Here is a 17,431-nt window from a genome sequence, read left to right as displayed (position 1 = left end):
TGACACCTTGATTTCAGCCTATTAGCCTCCAGAACTACAAAAGAATAAATCCCTCTACTGTGTTATGCCATCCTGTTTGTGGTACTTTGTTATAGTAACCTTGAGACACACATACACCCAAAGTATCTTTTTGTCATTTAAAATCAAAGTAGTCAAGCGTCAAGTAGAGAAATATATGACAAGGAACATGCTAGAATCTTGGGTTTTAAATACAGAAAAACTAGGGCATAGGCCAATCCGAGCAGGGGTCTTCAAACTTTTTATAAAAACCGCCCACTTTTGCAGTGCTGGTTAACCTGGTCCCTACCGCGCAACCAAACAGCGCTGCGATTGGCCCACCATGAAAGCTGGACCACCCACTAGTGGGCGGTAGGGACCAGGTTGACCAGCACTGCAAAAGTGGGCGGTTTTTATAAAAAGTTTGACGACCCCTGATGGCTTTCAGACAGAGTGAGGACTCAATGTCACTTACACCGCAGTTACCAGCAGAAATTTTTCTGAAAAGAAAGCTAAAAATAAGGAGTGTCTGGAAACAAGAAATGTGAAAAGAGAGAAGTTGGTAATGTGTTTTTTTGTTTTTTTTTTTTTTTAAGTTTAAGGGCCTTGGCTGGTTGGCTCAGTGGTAGAGCATTGACCTGACATGTCGTCTCAGATTCTATTCCCAGTCAGGGCACACGGGAGAGGCAACCATCTGCTTCTCCATTTCTCCTTTTCCCTTTTCTCTCCCTCTCTCTTTCCCCTCTCCCCCTTACAGCCATGGCTCAATTGATTCCAGTGCATTGGCTCCAGGCACTGAGGATGACTCAGTTGCTAGCATGGCCCCAGATGGGCAGATTGTTGGACCCAGATGGGGGTTGCCAGGTGGATCTTGTTCAGGGTGTATGTGGGAGTATGTCTCTCATCTCCCCTCCTCTCGCTTGGAAAAAAAAGAAGAAAAAAGGGGAAAAAATCATAAAGAGGTAACAGAATGTGACCTCTTTGGGGAAAGGCTGAGCTGCAAGGCCTGTGGCAGAATGCATCGAGTCACCAGCATTCTCTCTGCAGCAGCCACCCTCCCAATGCCTCAGAGTCTCTGTGGGGTCTGGCCTGGCCAGTCCACATGACTGGCAGCATCTACCTCATTGGAGGATTGTGTGATATGAGTGTGAATAAAAAGCCTCAAATTCCACTGAGAATTTCCACAGTCACTCACAAGCAGGTGGGAGGAAGATTTCGGGGTGAAAACTAGTGATGCTTTGTCCAAAATAGACCAAGTGAGCACACAATGTGAGCATCAGCAAGCAGAAACACCAAGATAATAAACACATAACAGAAAGAGAAAAAGAGTTGGAACATATATAAAAAGTCTATTTTAATGTCAGCATACTTATAGGTAATGTTCTACTTTGAAGACTTTATTTTATGGTTTTAGCATATTTTTTCTGGATTATATATCAGTCCCCTAAATTTCTTAATCTAGGCCTGGTAGGACATCTCAGAGCCTCCAAAGTCATGCTTCATGGACAATCTGCAATCACCCCTGCTCACAAAGATGCACCCACTCCCCCACACCTCCCAGCACTCACACTGGAGAGACTCACCCACCTGTATGCAGAGATCTGAGCCCTGCCTGGTTTCTGAAGCTCCTTCTCCATCTCTTTCTCACTAGTGTTCAGGTGCTTTTCCAGCAGGTCCAATCTACCACTTCGGAATAGCAGCTCCTTCAAGAAGGACAAGTTGTTTTCCTCCAACATTCCCTTTTCCTGGAGTCGCTGAAATAACATTAAGGCATCCTTGATGGGTTCTTGCTTTCTTTGTGATATGTAGTCCAGGCTCAGGAATTTGAGGAAGCCCACCTCTTCACTGTTCAAACCTTCCCCAATTTCATACAGACAATTGCTGTAATTCATGTTTGTTCAGTATTAGCTGAATGTAGCCTAGGTCAAAACAAAACATTATGTCCAGATGAGAAAGAAAAGTACCATTAACTTGTCAAATGCTATTACATCTATAATACATGTCACACATTTTGTTTTGGATACAGGGAAGAAAAAACAAACAAACAGAACTCCTGCTCTCAAGTAGCTTACTGTTTGGGAAGGTAGGTATACAAACAAACTAGCCAATGGTCAGAGAGTTGTGACTAGAGTGCAGTAGGAATAATAAATGTGAAAATTTAGTTGGAAAGCAGTGGTTTCCAAACTCTCGGCCAAGTTGAAGGACTCTTTGTTGAAGACTTACTTAGACTCTTCCTTACCTTAAGAAGCGGTACTGTTTGAAAACTTGAACTAGAAAACCTTTAACTTCACATTGGGCTTCATCAATCTCCTTGATCCCACAGACTCTGCGTCTTTGGCACTTTCCTTAACCTCAGATAACCTTACTCTGTTCAGACCTCTTCCTTGAAGGCTCCTGGACCTTATAGCTCCCCACATTTATAACATTCTTAAACACAAATTCCGACTATTACTCAGAAGTATTAATCAGAGGTTGTGAACCAAGACCCATATATTTTGTATAAATGATGTTAAAATAGAAATATTTTTGATTTGCACATTAAGGTAAACTTTAATCTTTTTTTTAAGTGGCCAAAAAGATTTTGAAACTTTTAAAAACAGCTTCCTGTCCATACACACACACACACACACACACACACACACACACACACATACATTTACATACAAATTAGGATCAGGCTGCATATCCAGGTGTGTACCCCTATTTTTTGTTTTTGGTTTTTTTACTCACTTAATATTTAAAACAAGCATTTATCCCTACCATTTAATATTCTTCTTCTTTGATATATTTTTAATGTTTTTAGATTTTTTCAGCAGGTAGATATAACAATTTTTTTAGTCAAATGAGAAACAGGGAGGCAGAGACAGACTCCCACATGTGCCTCGACTGGCATCCAAGCAGCAACCCCCATCTGGAGCTGTTGCTCTGCCAATCTGGAGCCACTGCTCTGTTGCTCAGCAACCAAGCTATTTTAGTGCCTGAGGTGAAGTCGTGGAGCCATCCTCAGCACCTAGGGCCAACTTTTTTATTTGAGCCATGGCTGGAGGAGGGGATGAGAGAGAGAGTGAAAGAGAGAGAGAGAGAGAGAGAGAGAGAGAGAGAGAAGGGTGGAGAAGCCGATGGTCACTTCTCCTGTGTGCCTTGACCAGGAATTGAACCCAGGACTCCCAAATGCTAGGCCGACACTCTACCGCTGAATCAACTGGCTAGGGCCAACAAATCTTATTTTAAGCAATTTTCTATTTCTTAACTGTTAAAAATCATATTGCATTGAGAGGCTTTTTCATGTATCCTGTGCATATCCCTGACTATTTTCTTCTTAGAATTAGAATTACGAGGCAAAACCTTTTTCCTCCCTCTTAAGTTACAGTTTACACCATTGTTTAGAAAAGTTTTTCTTTTTGTTTTGGTGACAGAGAGACAGAGAGAGGAACAGATAAAGACAGATAGACAGAAAGGGAGAGAAATGAGAAGCATCAATTCTTCACTGTGGTTCCTTTGTCTCCTTAATTGTTCATTGATTGCTTTCTCATATGTGCCTTGATCAGGAGCTACAGCAGAGCAAGTGTAGCTCAAGCCAGTAACCTTGAGCATCAAGCCAGCGACTTCTGGGCTCAAGCCAGCAGCAACCATGGGCTCATGTCTATGATCCCGTGCTCAAGCTGGTGAGCCTGCTATGAGGCTAAATGAGCTTGTGCTCAAGCTGGCAACCTCGGGGTTTTGAACCTGCATCTTCTGCATCCCAGTCCAATGCTCTGTCTACTGCGCCACCGCCTGGTCAAGCTAGACAAGTTTTCTTGATTCAGGAAACTAAGGGACAGTATTTTAGAAAGATACACTTTGCATTGGATTCATAAGGAGTGCCATGCTGAGTTCTTTCACTGCAAAAGCAATTATTATGAAAATAGCTTTGTTTAGGAAAGATATCTTTTTTTTTTTTTTAGTGAGAGAGAGACACACAGATGGGGAAAGACAGGCAGGAAGGGAGATGAGAAGCATCAATTCTTCATTGTGGCACCTTGGTTGTTCATTGATTGCTTTCTCATATATACCTTCACTGGGGCACTCCAGCTGAGCCAGTGACCCTTTGCTCAATCCAGGGACCATGGGGTCAAGCCAGCGACCTTGGCTTCTAGCCAGCGACCTTTGGGCTCAAGCCAGTGAACTTGGGGTTTCAAACCTGCATCCTCTGTGTCCCAGGCTGACGCTTTATCCACTGTATCACTGCCTGGTCAGGCAGGAAAGATATCTTAAATAAGGGGCCAGCACTTAACAGCATACATTCAAAGTGCAAAAAACAAAAACTGCTGGACAGTCAAGGGGACAAAGTAGCAAGCCCATCCCTTAAGTTACACTCTCTACAAACACACCTGTATGCTCAATACGGTATGTTCGTGGAGTCTACAGCATGATGGGTAACCCCCAACAACTAGAAATATCCCCCGTGTCCTTCAATTAAGGGACAGCTAAATAAACTAAAGTATAGTCACACTATACAATATTATGCAGAGGTTAAGAAAATGCACTCCATCTTCTGAAATAAAAATGAATAGAGATTCCAAATACTATGTTATTATGATGATAGTGAAAAAAACACAAGCTGCAATATAACAAAGAAATCATACATCTACTTTTTAAAAATACTCAAAGCAATACAATTAGATCTTCAGTGATTACAGGCATATATGTAAAAGCAAGTTTCAGAAAGACACATACTAAACTCATAAAGTTGTTCCTTCTGGGAAATGGGGAAAAATCTACAACTGGGGGTGAAGGAGTGAGGAAAAGGGATTTGCCTTTTCCTGTAATGTGATAGGAACAACACTGAAGATATTATCGTGTATATGAAATTAATGTAAAATACGAGCTTGGGTGTGTTCTCGTGTGCAACGAAGTGGAACAGAGTGAGTGGAGGAGGGGCAGGAAATGCAGCTCTTTGGGAAGCCGGGGGCAAGGAATGCCAGGCAAGGAGATCAGATCGTGGAGGAGAGACACAATTACATTTGTGTTAAAAAAAAAAAAAAAGAAGAAAAGAAAAAAGAAAAAAGAAAAGAAAGTCGGAGAACTTAAACTTTCAAAAGAACTTCAGAGAACTCAAAGAAATTATTTCCCCTCAAATACCTGGAAACTTTCACACATCTCTCTAGAGACTAAAAAACCTAGTAGCTAAATATAAGAAGACTATAGAAGATCTGTGTAGCATAACTGTTAAACTGTAACAGACATTTCCTTTCAGTAGAAAATATACATCGATTTAAACACATACAAAATAGTTGCAAAAATTGTCCACAAAGAAAATCTTAATAGATTTCCAAAAAGCAGAAATAATGCAGTCTGTGTATTCTGGCTATTAGATATTAACAATGAAATTAGAAATTAACATGTTAATTAGAAGTTAACAGTGAAAAATGGCAAAATCAAACACACTACAAAAAAAGGCAATCCATTCTTAGGTAGTTTTTTAAACAGATGATGTTAGAACAAATGAGTAGACTTCTAGAACAAATTGAAATGAATCCTAACTGATCTATATACATCAAAATGAACTGCATATGGATCAAAGATTTAATCCTCAAAATCAAAATATTAAAGAAAAAACATAGGAGAATTAAAAAAATAATTTTACAATGGTGAAGAACCTTTCTAAGTATAACAGAAAACCTGAAAGCCATTTAAGACAGGCTTATAAATGTCTTTAAATAATAACTCAAATATTCTGCAGAAACTCCCACAAAATTTGAAAAATAAATGAATCTTGCACTTAATAGAGCTCTTATGAGTCAGTTTAAGAAAAAAAAACAAAAAACCTAGAGAGAGAGACCAACCATCCAAGGCATAAACAAGTAAAAAAAGATCCTAAATGGACAGTTCACAGAAAAGTAAGTACAAGTGGTTTCTATTTTTACAACGAATAGCTTTTTTTACATTTAAAAAGATGTTCAATCCCATTCACAATAAATTGTTTTAAAGCAATTTACAAAAGACAATTTTCAACCACCAAATTGGTGAAATACAAAACTTGCAATAAGTAGTGTAAGATACTGTAAATAAAAACAGGTAGGTGGGTAATTTGGCCATATTTGTCAAAATATGAAAAGATGTACATATCCTTTGACTCACAAGTTAACTTCCAGGTGTTTATTAGCATAAACATCAGTGTACTTACTAAAACATATGTACGAGGCTATTCATGGCAGCATTCCTTGAAATAACAAAGGAGTAGAAACAGTTGTTTAAACCAGTATTAGAAGAGTTAAATAAGCTGTGAGCCATACCCGGTGGTACTCTATTTAACTATTAAAAAGAATGGAAATAGAAACGTGTTGGATATGTGTGACCTATATAAGGTATTATTAAGTGGTGCATAGATCTGCATATTCACACAGAACACACAGCAAGCAGCTCAGAGTGGCTGGCTAAGAGGAGAGGAAATGAAGGCCCAGGCAGGAGTGTGGGGAGGCCTAACTGCGAACGGGGAACTGAAACCTAGTCTCTCTCTCTTTTTTTCAATTTTTACCATATTTAAAGATTCATTTTTAGGCGTAGACTGGAACAAATCTAAACCAGATCTGTTTGGTACCTTTAGGTCCAGCGTCTTTACAATTTTAAATCAATTCTTACCACTTTTAAAATCTTATTTTACAGAATAAAATCAACCAAAGAATCTGATGCAAGCAGAATCTCTTTTTTTTCCTCCATGATTATTTTTTCCTGATGACGACAATCCTTACTGTATTCATTTTAGAAAATACAGAAAAGATTAAGAAGAAAAATTAAAATTACTTATAATTCCATCATCTAAAGATAAACACCTAATATATTTTACTGTCTTTCTTACTGAACAGTCTATGTATAAATATTTTCCTTCATAACTGAACACACCATATTCCTGAGGTATAATTGAATTTTTCCACTTGATAATATTGTAAGTACATCTTCATGTCTTCCATCTTTCTTCTACAGTATGGATTTTAAAATATGTAAAGCAATCTCATTACATTGAGGATGATTTTAAAATGCAAATCCCCATGTACACCTCTGAGTATTTTCTTAGAATAATTGTCTAGAAGTAGCATTATGAAATCAAAAAGAATAAACCTTTCAAAAACTTTTGCTAAATAGTATTTTTTGACAGTATATATACAGGGGTGGGCAAAAGTAGGTTAATAAAAATAATAATTAATAGTAATACAATAATAAATTAATTAATTAATAATACAAGAATAAACTATGTTTATTCTCATATTGTGTATACTCACAATGATAAACCTATTTTTGCCCATCCCTGTATGTATGTATGTATAAGGCAAGGATGACAGGAATTTAGTTATAACATGATTGGTGTCTGGTTCCTGTCCTATGTAGACAGCTTATCTCACTCATTTCATTATCTTTGCAGTAACAATTCAATGCTTTCTGAGTGATTGTTGCATGAAATCAAAATGGCCTCTTAAGAAAGATGCTGGTGAGTTTTCCTTTCTGGTCTGGATTTTCCAGGACACACTGGTAGGATTGATATTCGGTGTTGGTTTGTTTGTTTGTTTGTTTAGGTCACACATTTTTTTAGTCAGCTGCCTGGGAAGCACTCACCTGGACAAGATTTTCCACCACTAACCACAGGCCACTGTCAAGCACTGGGGTCCAACGGTAGGAAGCCTGGGACCGAGGTTTACTAGACAAACTCAAGGGCTAGAAACTTCAGTAGAGTGATTTTTTAAAATTCATTGTTGTATTTTTCTGATCCTAAAATAGTAAAAGTAACACTAGTTCTTTCAAGAAAGTGCAGAAAAGTATAAAAAGAAAAATCATTTAGAAACTCACCATTTAAAAGTAATCCTTTGGTTACATTTGGCATTTTTTCCTCAGTTTTACTCACCTTTTTTTTTTTTTTTAATTTTTTTTAAGCTGGAAACGGGGAGAGACAGTCAGACAGACTCCCGCATGCGCCCGACTGGGATCCACCCGGCACGCCCACCAGGGGCGAGGCTCTGCCCACCAGGGGGCGATGCTCTGCCCCTCCAGGGAGTCGCTCTGCCTCGACCAGAGCCACTCTAGCGCCTCGGGCAGAGGCCAAGGAGCCATCCCCAGCGCCCGGGCCATCTTTGCTCCAATGGAGCCTTGGCTGCGGGAGGGGAAGAGAGAGACAGAGAGGAAGGAGGGGGGAGGGTGAAGAAGCAAATGGGCGCTTCTCCTATGTGCCCTGGCCGGGAATCGAACCCGGGTCCCCCGCACGCCAGGCCAACGCTCTACCGCTGAGCCAACTGGCCAGGGCCAGTTTTACTCACTTTTATGTATACATAATATAAACACACATATAATGTGTGTATATACATATATAAAATATATACATTTAAAATATATACACATTTAAAATATAAATATATATTTACACATTTAAATATATATATACATTTAATACATACACACACATACACACACACACATTTGAATACTTTGGGCAATAATGCATATAAGGCAAAAGAGAGATGGGGATAGAAACACCTCCAGGAAGTTTTCTTTTACTTGTGATTACAGAGTATCTGTTAAATAATAAATTCACATAAATATATTTGAATTACATAATATATAAGTATATTTGATACTTTATGCCCAAAAGTATATAACTATAAATAAATGTTTATATTGAGATATATATGTTTATAGCATATAATTCATATAAATATAAAAATATTTTTTTCTTGTCTCATTTTACTACAAGTCTGAAGAAATAGCTATTATTGTCCTCATTTTACTATTGTGAAAATTCAGTTTAGAATTAAGCTAGTAAGTGATGAGTAGGCTCAGATTTGAGCATCTCACTCGAAGGTTTCAATGACAGACCCTGTAAAGATTTTGATTTTATTCTAATTGCAGTTGAAAGTCAGTGGAAGAAAACATATAGTTTTAATATTTTTTAAAGACTAAAGTTATTTTTTAAAGTGTTTACAGACCAAAAAACTATCCCCAAAACACAAAAACAGGAATTCTTAACAAACCTGCTATAGCAGAGAGAGAGAGAGGTTCAGAAACTTAAAAATCGAGCTAGTACGTACTGGAGCCTAAACTTAGACCTCAGCATCTCATTTCCGAGTCACAGCCTCACCGCTGCCATATATGTCATGATTCAATGACAAATAAGTTAATCTAATCACAAATAATCCTAGCAATATTCTAGCAGCATCCTAGTTCCTTTAGTGATATGGATAACTGGGGAAAATAAGTCTAAAACTTGAATTAATCTTCTGAGACAGAAACTTACGTTTCATTCAAAGCTCAACAGTCCTTCAAAATGGCTCTCAGACCCAACCCCTAAGTGATCATCTGGCTTGGCTACTCCCTCCCGTCCAGCATGGCCACCCCAAACTAGGACTGCCCCAGAACCTGCCAGATGTCTACACTACACACAACCACTGGTCACTACAGGCTCTGAAACCAGCACTTTCACACAGCCCAGTAAAAGTGTTCAAACCTCAGCAACACCTCTAACCAACCCTGTAATTTTCAAACTGAATGAAATTCATACCTTCACCTATAAATCCTTAACCCCAAAGGTACAGTCTCAGATTTTGTCGGTCTATGCTTGCCATTATATTATTCTCTGTACTGCTCTGTACTTTTTAAATTTCTCAAAAAGATAAATAATTGAATTATTAGGACTGTGCATGCGTGTGTGTTTGTGTGTATGTGTGTTCACGATTGTGGGTATATATGTGCGTGGGGGTGTGTTGACAAACGGTTAGCGGTAGCAGCAAAGTCAGTTGAGATTTAAATTTTGTTTCTATTCTTTGACAAAGTTCGCCAGTTTCAGGATGAGATCTCTGTACATATAGCCGTATTTGGAGCATTCCAAAAAGACCCCTCTAAGAATGCATCAACCTGAGATAGAGGGGCTTTGAGATATGGAATCTGTGTGCCTTAGAGGCTCTAGAGACATTGCTAATGGCTTTCCCATCAGCAGTCAAATACAAGGCTCACTTCCACGGACCCAAGACCTCCAGATCCCACCTTCAGCAGCCTAGAAAACTCTAGAATCAAAAGCCTTCCTCCCCAGAGGCCCAACTGACCTTAACAAAAGCAAAGTTCCAGCTGCTCCTTCACAGGCCTGGGACCCTCAGTGTGGCTTGTTTTCCTCTGCTGCAGCTAAGACAAAAGTGTAAGCCAAATGAAGACTCAAGAATACTTCCTGTTTTCAACTCCCAGTGACACCTCTTACAGCTGCGCAATAGAGACCGGTAGAAGTAAGAAGCAAGTTTTGGCTCTGGCTGTGTGACTAAGGATGGATCATTTTATTTTGGGGGCCTTGTTACCATATTTCAAAATTAGGAAGTTGGACTGAATTAACTAAAAATGTTTTCTTTTCATACTTCAGGAATTTACAGATTTTTCTGGGTTTATTATTAAGACTTTAGAAACTGTGGGATTCCTCAGCATAGCTTGCAAAGGGTCTGCTAAACCTCATGATTTTCCCATCAACACTCAAATACAAGGATCACCTCCATGGGCTCTGAGGCCACCAGATCCCACCTTCAGTGGCTTAGAAAACCCTAGTATAAACCCAGCCAACCTTATTAAAGAGGCCAATCCTGGGGTCCTCACTATGATCTGAGCCTGGGGGATATGACAGTGAACAAAACACACATTAGCCCTCTTTGTGAGTCAGTTGAAATATTTCTTTTCTTTTCTTTTTTTTTGAGAGAGAAAGACAGACAGGAACAGAGCGACAGGAAGGGAGAGAGATGAGAAGCATCAATTCATAGTTGTGGCACCTTAGTTGTTCATTGATTGCTTTGTCATATGTGCCTTGACTAGGGGACTCCAGCTGAGCCAATGACCCCTTGCTTAAGCCAGAAACCTTGAGCTCAAGCCAGCGACCTCGGCCTTCAAGCCAGTGACATTTGGGCTCAAACCAGTGACCATGGGTTCATGTCTATGATCCCAAACTCAGGCCAGTAACCCCATGCTCAAGCTGGATGAGCCAGCACTCAAGCCAGTGACCTCGGGGTTTTGAACCTGGGTTTTCAGAGTCCCAGGCCAACATTCTATCCACTGTGCCACTGCCTAGTCAGGTAGTTGGAATGTTTTCTGATGTTAAAAGTAGAAACACACACAAAAAAATCCAAACACCTCTCATGTTTGAAACTACCTTTTTTCTTTCCCCAAATGGAATATAAGCTTTCAGAGGACATAGACCCAGCTTACAGCTAACAGGATTAAATGAGGTGTCTGAAAGTGCCTCTTCTCCGCAGAGGGCTAGGTAAAGGTGCCATGATAACATGGATGTCCTTCGCTACGCCTTGATTCTGCTCATAACGTCTGAGTGAAAATACAGCAGCAGAATGAAATCTTATTAGTGGTTAAATCCTGACCTAAGAGGTGTTCCCTGATTCTTTCTTGATGCTTCTTAAGCATCCACTCCAGATCTCTCCCACAGTTTTATGACTAGTTCCTGTCCTAGTCTTTGAGCTTCACAAGGGCAGAGACTGCATCTTTCATGTCTGTGTCCCAGAAACTGCCACGTGGCGAATAATAGCTAGAACATACAAAGGTTTCCCGAAAATCAACAAGAAAAAGAAACCCTGTAGACAGACAAAGGCTATGAACATGGAGTACCCTGACAGGGATTCTCAAAGAGCCAAAGTGTAGGAAGTGATGCTTAACTCATCAGTAACCTGGGAAATACAAAATAAAGCAATCAGACACCCATGTTATATCTATTAGATTGGCAAAGATTTGCAAGTTGGATCAGTCAAGAAATGGAGGGCAAGTCTTTACATAAGAGAGAGACTGTCCATCATGCAATGCTATGTAGTGTTTAGAAAGTGAAACTTGGCAAAATACGCAGAGGGTAAAATACAGGGTGCTTACTTTTAAAAAGAGAAACAGAAGGGGCAGAAATCATGAAGTAATAGGTTTGTAATAATAATTGTGCCTGACCTGTGGTGGCGCAGTGGATAAAGCATCGACCTGGAATGCTGAGGTTGCCGGTTCAAAACCCTGGGATTACCTGGTCAAGACACATATGGGAGTTGATGCTTCCAGCTCCTCCTCCCTTCTCTCTCTCTCTCTCTCTCTCTCTCTCTCTCACTCACTCTCCTCCTTCTCTCCTCTCTAAAATGAATAAATAAAGTCTTTTAAAAAATAATAATTGCTAACCCTTACTGGGTACTCAGCCTGTCACTGTTGCAAGTGGTTAACAGATAATATCTCTTCACAATCCTCACAGTCACCTTATGATGTAGTATTAACCCCATTTAAGGACATGGAAACAGAGGCACAGAGAAAGTACTTACTTGCTCCAGGTCACACAGTTAAACAAAACAGTGTACACACACAAAACAACAATACATTTTGTAAAGATACAGATCAAATCAGGGACAGGTATCAAAAGATTTAGAGTTGTCTTTTGGGAGCCATCGAGGGGCATAGGAAGTAGGGATCAAGAAAGTACCTAGAACAGGGCAGGGGGAGATGGGGACTGTGGCCCTTAGAGACTAAAGACCACAGGGCATTGGGATGTGACAGAAAGTTTCACTCAGCCCTCTGCCCCAGGACCAAACAGAAAAGAAAACAAAAAATAAAATCTTGTGGACTCTCCAAACTGATCCAGCAGGAGAGATTCGAGGAGCCCGCCAAGGATTCGAGGAGGCTCTGAGAAATGCAGCAGAGGAACTAGAGATTTCCGGAGTTAAGAAGTAGCAAGGCCGGTGGCTGTAGCTCAGAGAGAAACCCACTCCGAGCTCCTGGAAGGACCTAGAGGTGTCCTCGCTCAGCAAGTCCCAGCAATGTATCCAGAAGCGGTTTCTGCACCAGGCACTCACCTGCTTCACCCTGTCCCAGTAACATCACAGTCACCAAGTCCCCGATGTCAAGACCCCCAAACTGCCTAATGTCACAGTGCTTAAATGCCAAGGCTTGTCCACACGACCAGAGGAAAATTCCTTGAAACAAAGCAGGAAGAAAAAGGTGGGAGGTGGAACCATCTCCAAGAAGTTTTCTTTCACTTTCAATCACTCCACCAGGTTCTTCTGCCTCCTCCAGAGACTCACTTCCTGATTCTCTGTTTTAAACATTCAGAATTTATTAGCAGATTCAGCAGGGCTTTAAAAAAAAAATCACAAGAGACAAAGACCTGTGAAAATATTGCTCTGCAGCAGAAGGACAGAATCTGGTGTTGAGCAAAAGTGAAGGAAAATTCCTCAACAGGAAGAACCAAAGAATAAACCAGATTCCTAAGAGGGGAACAGAGATGACTCACAAGAAATGTTTCTTGTTAAAGGAACAGATGCCCAATTTCCAACCATTCAGAAGAGGGACATCACGACAGTCGACATGCAAACTAAAAACCAGGAAACTGTGCATGCTTTATTGAAAAGCATTTATACCAGGGGTCCTCAAACTTTTTACACAGGGGACCAGTTCACTGTCCCTCAGAGCATTGGAGGGCCGGACTATAAAAAAAAAACTATACACAAATCCCTATGCACACTGCACATATCTTATTTTAAAGTAAAAAAACAAAACGGGAACAGATATAATATTTAAAATAAAGAACAAGTAAATTTAAATCAACAAACTGACCGGTATTTCAATGGGAACTATGGGCCTGCTTTTGGCTAATGAGATGGTCAATGTGCTCCTCTCACTAACCACCAATGAAAGAGGTGCCCCTTCTGGAATTGCATCGGGGGCCGGATAAATGGCCTCAGGGGGCCACATGTGGCCCATGGGCCGTAGTTTGAGGACCCCTGATTTATACTGACCACACTGAGTATTAATAACCCCTATAACTTTTTTTTTTTTTTTTGTATTTTTCTGAAGCTGGAAACGGGGAGAGACAGTCAGACTCCCGCATGCGCCCGACCGGGATCCACCCGGCACGCCCACCAGGGGCGAAGCTCTGCCCACCAGGGGGGCGATGCTCTGCCCCTCCGGGGCGTCGCTCTGCCACGACCAGAGCCACTCCAGCGCCTGGGGCAGAGGCCAAGGAGCCATCCCCAGCGCCCGGGCCATCTTTGCTCCAATGGAGCCTTGGCTGCGGGAGGGGAAGAGAGAGACAGAGAGGAAGGAGGCGGGGGGTGGAGAAGCAAATGGGCGCTTCTCCTGTGTGCCCTGGCCGGGAATTGAACCCGGGTCCCCCGCACGCCAGGCCGACGCTCTACCACTGAGCCAACCGGCCAGGGCCACCCCTATAACTTTTAAAGACAGGCTTCAGACTCCTTGTGGCAAGCAAAATGGCGTTCTCCCTAGAAAAGAGTCTAAGGAGAAGAATTGTCCCTCTGTACAGTGACTCAAATCTGCACTGAAGCCATGGACCAGCCCCTTGTGGGCAGGGGCTCTTCTTGAGCAAAGCAGGCCTTAGCAGAAATGTGGGGAGATTCACAAAAAAGATAGGAGTGAGTCTGGCCCAGCCCTGAGTAGGGGTAACAATACTCTTTGCAACTCTGACCAGACTCTTAGGTCAGACTCTTAGTAACCAGTGCCTGTTCAGTGCCGAGACTGGGGAGGTGGTAAGGTGGAAATCTGTCCCCCCGAGACTGGGGAGGCGGTCAGGTGGAGATCTGCCCCCCGAGACTGGGGAGGCGGTAAGGTGGAGATCTGTCCCCCGAGACTGGGGAGGCGGTAAGGTGGAGATCTGTCCCCCCGACACTGGGGAGGTGGTCAGGTGGAGATCTCTCCTCCCGAGACTGGGGAGGTGGTAAGGTGAAGATCTCTCCCCCGAGACTGGGGAGGTGGTAGGGTGGAGATCTGTCCCCCCGAGACTGGGGAGGTGGTCAGGTGGAGATCTCTCCCCCCGAGACTGGGGAGGTGGTAAGGTGGACATCTGTCCCCCTGAGACTGGGGAGGTGGTAAGGTGGACATCTGTCCCCCTGAGACTGGGGAGGTGGTCAGGTGGAGATCTGTCCCCCAGGACCCTGAGTCCTAGGCCCTCCCCAGCTTTTCTACATCCTCCCTCCATGCTTCATGCTCTGTTTCTCATTTGAATTTGTTAAGGGTTTCTTGCCTTTTTATTTTTGCATCTTGTACATTTTATGCCAAAATGCTGAAATAATGCAATACCCAGATGTTGTATCCTTTACACGAGTTATTTCTAATTCTCACAGCAATGCAAGGTATTGTTATGGACGAGGAAACTGAGGCTCAAATAGAGACATAGATTCAAATTCAGTCCAGTTGGACCAAACACAGGACTTTTCTGCAATAACATACTACTCCCCTCTTCCCCCAACACTTAAAATTTGGAATAAACAATGTGGTCTAATGGCATACATGTCCTGAATTTCAGTTCTTTGTTGTTCCTGAATAAAACCATATTGCTGGAGAAATATCTGGCTATTTGTTAAATATCTCCCAGTCTTAGCTCTTTTTTTAAAAAGAAAAATGAATAATTGACTAGTGAATTGTGAACCTGAAGCTAGTTAAATTCCTATTGTGATATGCAAGAAGCACTTGCTCTGAACAGTTTCTCGCCTCAATCTTGGGATATATGTCTGTGTCTATTTTTATTGAAAGGAATAATGCACGTGGTCTTTCATTCCAGGGAAGCTGGAAGACCTGGAGGTGTTGCAGTAGCAGCAGGACATGAGAGAGCTTGTCCCTGCCCAGCGCAGGGTGAGGACAGCCGGGTTTGACTTAACCACCCTTTGCTCTCCCCTGTCTTGAATCTCGGCTCCCACCTGAAAGCCTGCTTAGTGACTCAGGTCTACTGATCTGATAAGAGCAGATTTGGCTTTGTAACTTGCCTAAGAAAGCCAGAAGGATGAAACCTCTTCTCAGCTTGCTGCAGCATACCCTTCCCATTGAATGTGCATATTCTTTATTTGTTGCTTCTTCATTAAGTTTCACTTAACTGACCCACAGGTCCTACCCCAACTCCTTCTTTGATTCTAGCAGCTGGCCTTGGTTCTGCCTTAGAATCCCTCCAGGAAGTGGTGAGGGAAAGGAAAAAAAAAAATATTCCAATCAATTTATTTCATCCCTTTTTGGACCTTGCTTGAAGAGACTCAGCTAGTTGTTTAAAAGTTCTTAATTGCTGGGATTTTAAGTCTTTTGAATATTTTTGGTATTGAGATGATTAGACAGTTACAGTAGACAGAAGAGGTTATAGTCATCAACTTCAACATGTATGTTCTGCAACTTGCTGGTGACCAGTACTTGCTCCCTCTACTTCATCAAAAACTACTGCAAGCCCTGGCAGGTTAGCTCAGTGGTAGAGCATTAGCCTGGAGTGTGGATGTCCCGGGTTCAATTCCCAGTCAGGAGCAGAAACCATCTGCTTTTCCACCCCTCCTCTCTCTCTCTCTCTCTCTCTCTCTCTCTCTCTCTCTTTTCCCCTTCCACAGCCATGGATTTATTTGTTTGGGTGAGTTGGTCCAGTGGCACTGAGGATGGCTCCCTGGCCTCATCCAGTGCTAGAAATAGTTCAGTTGGCGAGCAATGGAGCAACATCCCCAGATAGGCAGAGCATGCCCATAGGTGGCTTGCCAGGTGGATCCCAGTAGAGCACATACAGAAGTCGGTTTCTCTGCCTCCCCTCCTCTCACTTAATTAAAAAAAACCCAACCAAACTACTGTGAACTAAGACCTCTACCCCTAATCTAGAAAAAGGGAAACTGAAGTAATTGTTGGGTGGTGATGCCAATATTCATGTCAACAACCTAGTTTTTATTGAAGGTTTGAACATAGACAAAGTGAGGGTCTTTCATGTTCTTGCTTTATTATATGTCTCTACTCAAGAAATGGAGCACCTCAAACCCTAAGGACAAGTGTCAAGAGTTATTAAAAATATTTTTATACCCTGACCAGGCAATGGCACAGTGGATAGAGCATCGAACTGGGATGCAGAGGACCCAAGTTTCAAACCCTGAGGTTGCCAGCTTGAGCGCAGGCTCACCAGCTTGAGTGCAGGGTCGCCAGCTTGAGTGTGGGATCATAGACATGACCCCATGGTCACTGGCTTGAGCCCAAAGGTCATTTGCTTGAAGCCCAAGGTCACTGGCTTAAGCAAGGGGTCATTCACTCTTCTGTAGCACCCCTGGTCAAGGCACATATGAGAAAACAATCAATGAACAACTAAGGAGACTAAGGAGCTGCAATGAAGAATTGATGCTTCTCATCTCTCTTTCTTCCTATCTGTCTGTCCCTATCTGTCCCTCTTTCTGTCTCTGTCACAAATATATATTTATAATGGTAAATATATATAATATAATGTTACCATTCTAACCATTTTTAAGTGTATAGTTCAGTGGCATTAAGTACATTCACACTATTGTGCAATTATCACCACCATACAAGAGCCCCTTTTAATGACATAATAAGAATATATTCATTAAGTACGATACAGTTCTAAGGCATTTTTCGTATTATGTCATTTTACCCTCATTGGAAACCACATTTTTTATTCTAAGATATACAGGGCAGGTATTACAAAGACATT

At 41.6% G+C, this 17,431-nt stretch overlaps 1 protein-coding gene across 3 annotated transcripts in view; it reads right to left on the bottom strand.

Annotated features, from left to right (window-relative positions):
* Positions 1 to 13,207, bottom strand: part of CASP8 (caspase 8) — a 35,543-nt gene extending 22,336 nt beyond the window's left edge. The window contains exons 1-4 of one of the 3 annotated variants that reach the window (XM_066345785.1): positions 12,816 to 13,207; positions 10,062 to 10,137; positions 7,588 to 7,740; positions 1,585 to 1,916 (exon numbers count right to left, since the gene is read on the bottom strand). In XM_066345785.1, coding sequence (XP_066201882.1) covers positions 1,585 to 1,889 — 305 coding nt within the window. In that variant the 5' untranslated portion in view covers positions 1,890 to 1,916; positions 7,588 to 7,740; positions 10,062 to 10,137; positions 12,816 to 13,207. The remainder of the gene's footprint in view (positions 1 to 1,584; positions 1,917 to 7,587; positions 7,741 to 10,061; positions 10,138 to 12,815) is intronic. The other 2 variants (XM_066345786.1, XM_066345787.1) reach the window with 2 other exon arrangements.
* Positions 13,208 to 17,431: the final 4,224 nt, after the last annotated feature.

This window comes from Saccopteryx leptura, chromosome 7, assembly GCF_036850995.1.
Source record: "Saccopteryx leptura isolate mSacLep1 chromosome 7, mSacLep1_pri_phased_curated, whole genome shotgun sequence".
Classification (NCBI taxonomy): domain Eukaryota; kingdom Metazoa; phylum Chordata; class Mammalia; order Chiroptera; family Emballonuridae; genus Saccopteryx; species Saccopteryx leptura.
The sequence above is the reverse complement of the archived record's forward strand: the minus strand, read 5'-3'. Positions and strand labels throughout refer to the sequence as shown.